At 45.1% G+C, this 6,420-nt stretch overlaps 1 protein-coding gene across 1 annotated transcript in view; it reads right to left on the bottom strand.

The window, feature by feature from the left end:
- COL17A1 (collagen, type XVII, alpha 1) overlaps positions 1 to 6,420 on the bottom strand; it is a gene marked incomplete at its 3' end in the record, with an annotated part of 35,803 nt that overhangs the window by 11,500 nt on the left and 17,883 nt on the right. Inside the window, 13 exon segments of the mRNA XM_010133258.1 lie at positions 515 to 595; positions 1,282 to 1,317; positions 2,157 to 2,237; positions 2,470 to 2,505; positions 3,031 to 3,066; positions 3,760 to 3,786; positions 4,146 to 4,217; positions 4,596 to 4,631; positions 4,885 to 4,947; positions 5,359 to 5,394; positions 5,575 to 5,610; positions 5,998 to 6,051; positions 6,191 to 6,226. Of these exon segments, the coding sequence (XP_010131560.1) occupies positions 515 to 595; positions 1,282 to 1,317; positions 2,157 to 2,237; positions 2,470 to 2,505; positions 3,031 to 3,066; positions 3,760 to 3,786; positions 4,146 to 4,217; positions 4,596 to 4,631; positions 4,885 to 4,947; positions 5,359 to 5,394; positions 5,575 to 5,610; positions 5,998 to 6,051; positions 6,191 to 6,226 (630 nt within the window).

Here is a 6,420-nt window from a genome sequence, read left to right as displayed (position 1 = left end):
GAACCATTCTGTTCTGCTCCAATTTTTTCATCTTAAAATAGTATTTGCTGCCCTGTGAATTCATTCTCTAATTTGCAGAGAGATCTTAATTTCCGTTGCTAAGATTAACACTCCCTTTCAAACTTTTCTCCTCTTATGGATGGGTCTGTTCCTATTACAAAGGGAACTGCCCTGCGCAAATACAGGGGCTAAAAAGCCAGGCTGAAACCTCCCTGCTCTGTGATCATCTCTGCTGTTAAGGGTTGATTATCAGTCACTGTTTCTTAGCTTTTTTCTCTGTGACACGGGCCTGATGCCATCTACCTCCTTACGAAAGCACTGTGGGATGCGCAGATGAGAAGGAGGGCAGAAGAGGTAGATGGTATTGGTGTCCCACCACCAGACATACACACACGATCTTGCTCTATGTCACATTGAGGGGAAAGGGATGGGGGCATCTCTTGTTAGCTGTGAGCAGGCCTTGAGGCCTCTGGCATCCCTCCAAGAGAAGGGGTGGAAAGGCAGGCACACTTACTTTGAGATGTTAATGATGAGACTTCTGTTTTGATAGTTTCTATCACAGCTTCACCTGGAGATCCCTTCTCACCCCGTGGACCTTTTTCAGGAAAAAAAGAAACAACAAAGTTAATCATGTACGGAGAGCGGGTGACATTTTGTACCCACTCCTCACCTCCCTGACAGCAGGTTCAGGCTATGCTTATGTGACCTGGGAGCATGAACTCAGTCCCTGGCTTTGAGGGTCACTGTATTCAAACGTGGAAATTACTGCACAATTTGCTCTTAAGAGGATCACAGAAAACTGGCTAAGAAAGGTTTTTAGTAGACAGCCCTGCTCAGGCCCTTCCAAACAGATGTTTGTCCAACTGGCAGTGGTTTCTCAGTGACAGTATTCCCAGTTTGGCTTTCCTTTGTCCTCCCACCTTTCAAAATGGCAGGAGGGATCCAGCTAGGCTATATGCCCTACCACAGACAGGCAAACGGCACTGGAGAGGTGCCTTAGACATACCAGCCTCCCGAAAAAATAACTTAAGAAAAAAAAAGCATTTGCAGCATTCACATCACACTGGCTCTTACCACCCCCTTCCTCTCCTGGGAAAGGAGAATAGAAATTCTTTACAAGACTAATTAAGCCAAGTAATGTAGTAAAATTAACTGAAAGGAAGAAATCTGCAAACAAAAGGGAGAGGGATTGTGCCAAGGGCTGAGAGAATTAGAAATAAAGGAAAACTAATGAATTCAGTTCTCTTAAGAAACAGAATCGAAGCTGATGGAGATTGGTACCTTGCTGTCCAGGGAGACCAGCTGGTCCAACAGGACCTAGTTTCAAAGATTAAAAAAAAAAAATTGCATTAGATTTTCCTGGTTGTATTTTATAGTAGCAGGAAAGGTCTTTTATAAGAACAGAGACTATCAAACAGTGTACTTGTCCACACAAGTGAATGGAATTGCTATGGAGTATGAATTCATCAGTGTCCCATGCATTACTTGAAGCTCTGGAGAAGGAGCTTACTTTCCATCACGTGGCAGTTAAGTGCCTCTTAGACTGGGGAAGTAACCAGAATGTCAGTGACCACAATAGAAATGCAATAGGCCTAACCCTTCTCCCGCTGCAGACTGGGGCTAGCTCTACCAAACCAGCCCCAGGATTAGCTCCAGCTATACAGCTGGGAGAGAACAGAAGTGCCGTGAGAACCAGGGCTCAGGAGCTCTGCTGCCTGACACCAGCACGCTGGAGAGTGGTGACCTGGGACAGAAGAGAGTGAGGACCAAGCTCATGCTTAGCCAGGGTCTGTGTGTGCATGGGGATGTGTGTATGTGTTCTGCTCACGAGATTTGACCTATCACTACTCTGTACTCATCAGATCAAAGGATAAGAATAGTCTTCCCAATTTCTTCATCTTCTCAGCCCTCCTTTCTGTCCTCCCCTCCATGATAGTATCCCATTTCTCCCTTGAGGCTGCTGCCTTCCTAACTCAGCCTGAGATCTTGGTCTGTCTGCAGGGAAGGGTGAGGACCATGAGTCCTGCCTGAGCAATGTTGCCTCCCAGACAGGGTGGCCTGGTAGGGACAATAAACATCACGCATTAAATTAAGAACTAGGTACACAGCAATGTAAGCTGCTTGCAAAAACTACAGCAGAGGAGCAGCTTCCTCACCTGGAACTCCTGGGGGTCCAGTGGGGCCAGGTGGGCCTGGGGGACCCGGTGGGCCTGGCAGAGCAATAGTTGACGAACCCTCTGAAACATAAACACATACTCTTGCACACATACACATATAAACACACACCCAGTGAATGCATAACAAATCTCTCTCTTTAGGAATCACAAAACTATACCATATGTATTCTCCCACCACAGGGAACCCCAGCACAGGTCTGGCATGCAGTCGAGATAAATTAAGCAGGCATAACAAAAAACAGAGAAAATCCTCCAAAAGCAGAGGTGTTTGAACTCACACGGCGCTACTTACCAGCACTTATGACTTTTCCTGGAGCTCCAGGTTCTCCTAAAGGAAAGAAAGAGACAGAAGATGAAATTCTTTTTTGGGGAAGATCTGTCACTATCTCAGTGACATTGTCTCACTAAACATGATTTATTTTCTCTTTTGTCCGAGAAGTCATAGTACTAGAAGGTCATGGGGTAAGCAATAGAGCTCAGCTAAGCCGGAGATAGCCTCTGACCAGCCTTCCAAGCACTGTATCTGCCAGCATAGGCACTGCGCCTTGATTCAACCCAGGCAGGCACACGGCTTCCGTTGCACTCACCAGGCATCCTACTCATGTGCTCAGGGCAGAATCAGGTTTGCTAAGGCTTTCTCAGTGGAGAACTGTCGTGCTGAGTGCCTCAGCAGATGCCCTGCCTTTTGTGTATGCTCAGAGAGGCTTTGGCTACCGCCTGTTTCTCAAACTTTCTCTTCGTACAGCCACTAGATGCCACTGTTGATTCAGGAACTGGTCATCAGAGCAGCTACGCCTCCCTAAAACTAAGTGCTTAGAAAGAAAACGAGTACTAGGGAAGAAACAAAACTCACCTTTAGTCCCTGGTCGGCCTGGGTTGCCTGGAAGTCCTGATATGAGGTACATGAATAATTTAGGACAATTAGTGCAGATACTGTTTGCTCTTTTTTCTCCAGGCACCCCAGCTGAGTTTCACTTGTGGGTTTATGGTAGGAACTCCCGACCCAAGACCCTGTCTTTCAGCATTTATAAGCTGTCCCCTGAGAGCAAGTGGAGGAATTCACAATGGACTGCAGACCGAAGTGGTAGTTAAGGGCTCAGTTAAGGGCTTCTCTTCTCCCACTGCTCTCTGGACAATCCACTGGTCCCTAGATTTACCAGTCGCTTCTTCCAGGTACTGTTCCCTGTCCTGAGGCTCCTGGATAAATTCCTTGGTGACTTGCCCCCAAACTACCTCTGCGATCAAATGTCACATCCTCTGTTTCCATCTCTATTGCTACATCCTCTCCCCTCTGCTTCTGTTGCTGATTAGAAGGACTTTTCAGTGATGTACAGAGAACTGGAACATGTTATTTGTTGCAAACTATGGTTTGGGTAGAGGCAAATTTTCAACAATCCAAGGCTCTGCATTCTTCAAAAATTACACAACCACCACAAAAACTGTCTCAAATGCCAAATGGGATGCAGAAACATTGGGGTATCACCTTGGAAGCCCCAAGCAGCATAGAGGGAAAACAACAAGGGCTTTTTGAGCCCATATTCAAGCATGTCATGGTTAAATGGAACACAGTGGAAAAACCTACCTGGTGGTCCTTGGGGTCCTGTGAGACCTGGCAGAAAAAGGCAAAAATTCTAAGATTTCTAAACAAATTTCTGGTGGGGAAAGGATAGTCAAGGAGAAAAAGACTACATTTACTTGAAATTCTAGCACACAGCCCACAAGTGGTATAAATTGGCTTAGCACCCAATGAACATTGGCTCATAGCAGTTGATGTTCTTGTTTGCAGTGTGTCCAATCCTGAGATAACAAAGGGTCTAGATTTCCTGTGTGTTTTTCTTTAATCACCGTCTTACAGTGTAGAGATCCTTTGCCAGCTTTAATTTCAAATTAAGACCAGAAATTGCTGACAAAGAAAGACATGCGTGTTCCTGACTGAACAAAACATTTTTGTTCTCTATATGCTTTTACCTGGCTGTCCTGCATCTCCAGGGGGTCCCGGAGGGCCTCGGGCTCCTGGCATTCCCATAATACCTGGTTCACCTAGGGATATAATCACCATTAACAAGCCAGAACTCACTGACTTACCATCTACCAATCCATTTAAGTTTGGCCACCAGCCACCTCGCAGCACTTTCTACTTGTTATATCCTCCTAGACAACCAGCCATTTTCAGCATCAGTATCGGGGAGGTGAACACCAATGACAGAAGAGTTCTGTAGTGTGAAGAACTGTCACAAGCCTACAGCCAGCTCTGTTGTATGCCTCAGTTCCATGCTTACATGGTTGACTCTACAGTTCTTCTGAGTCAGCAAGATCCCAGAACATGAATTTGCTGCCATCTTCTTCCATCCATTTTACAAATCAGCCTCCTGACAAATCAGAAAGTACCTGCACTTCTACCTCAAAGGAATCCCTTACCTTTTTCACCTGGCTGTCCATCACGGCCAGCTTGTCCTATCCAAAGAAAAGAGATTGTTAGGGACTGCTGAAATAGAACCACAGCTGCCCTGTCCCCCTACTAGGCAGTAGCAGGAGTATACAGGTAGTCTGAGTATACAGAGTAATCAGCCATCTAGAGAAAAGACCGAGGATCACAACCAATATGATTATACTCTCATGTTGTTTCCTTGTCCATGCTCACAGAAACACACTGTGGGTGGAAATGATACTGCCCCACATATAAACACAGCTGTTTTCTGTTACCCACCTGCCGGTCCTTTAGCCCCTGGCTCTCCTGGGGGACCAGGCATTCCTCTTGAGCCTTGTTCACCTGTAGTGAAATGGTATGAAAATAATCAAACAAATCTTGGTGAAGATACAACCTATGACTGCTAGCACTATTTGGTGCTTTGCAACTGAAACCCAGCATTGATGGAACAGTCAGGCGTCACGAGTTGTGACTGTCTCTGGGCATGTGAAAAGCTCAAGTGAATACAGGGCATGTGAGGGAGAATTTCCCTAAAGCTAAATATAAAGATTGCTACCAAGATTACTGGAACCAAGAATGGGATCTATTTCTTTAAAACTTCAGTGCAAAAAACAAACCTCCTATAACCAATAACATCATTGTACTTTTTCAGAAAGCGAACTGGGTTTGGCTGGGCTATGGTCTTATTTGAAAACACAGTTAATGCACATGTATATTAGATAGCCTTTTACTGCAGGAGAACAATTCACTGACCTGTCATTCCACGAGAACCCTTCTCACCCTGATCACCTGTGGTACAAAAAAGAGAAGGATTCTGTGAGATCATTTCATTGCAGAATGTTTTCATCAGAGAAAATAAAGTCTGCTTTCTGATGATAGCATAGAAGAAGAAAAAGCCAAAGAAAGATAGAGTTAATACCCATGGGCAGTATCCCTATCTAAAGGAATCTAAAGAAAATACCAACACACCTTTGGGTCCAGGGGCTCCAGTGGCTCCTTTCTCACCTGAAAGATATATGGATGATTGAAGGATAGTCATAACTAGTCAGAAGGGACAGGAACTCTATGGATCAAGAAAAACCATATGGGAAATACAGATACTCTGCTACCAGACAAACTCAAATGGGCAATTCCTTTCCTTGAATACAGCTCCATCCATCCAACCATGTTTCCTCACCTAGACTGCTCTACCTACCTCTGTGTCTCTTGTATTTCTCAATATTTGCTTGCAATCACTAAGTTTAGTTCCTCCTTCCCTTTCCTCAGCCTTATGCTTTTCTCTGCCCCTAGCATCAAAAGGCTACCTGCTCAGACCAAGTCTGCTACTCAGAGCTGTGCAAAAAAGTGCATCAGCAAGTGCTGCACTAATTGCCAAGGGGAAGAGAAACCTACCTTTAGCACCTGGGAGACCCGCTTCTCCTCTAAATCCTTGCAGGCCGGGAGGACCTGCAGAAAAATGAGATGGGGGGTTAATTCATCTCACTCACCATTATGCATCCCTAAAGAAGAAAAACTACGGAATCTGCCACTCTGTTTTTGTTTTCTCTAGTCGTTAGATGCCATTGCAAAGGATTGCAGCACTCACCTGGAGGACCTTGTGGACCTGGAGAACCCATCAGACCTGCGAATAAGGAACACAGATAATTCTTTCAGTAAAAACATAATTAGATTATGAACAAATCTTTTTTGCTTTGCCCAACAGCATCCACAACCCAATAGGTGTTTAGCAGATTGGAATTCCCCCAGTTACTGAAGAATCTGCATCACTGGCATCCTCAAAACCAGAACTTAGTTCTTCTGACATAGAGGAAGTGG

Source organism: Buceros rhinoceros, unplaced genomic scaffold, assembly GCF_000710305.1.
Source record: "Buceros rhinoceros silvestris isolate BGI_N320 unplaced genomic scaffold, ASM71030v1 scaffold8033, whole genome shotgun sequence".
Taxonomy (NCBI): Eukaryota; Metazoa; Chordata; class Aves; order Bucerotiformes; family Bucerotidae; genus Buceros; species Buceros rhinoceros.
Note: the sequence above shows the minus strand (reverse complement) of the source record. Positions and strands in the feature narration are given on the sequence as shown.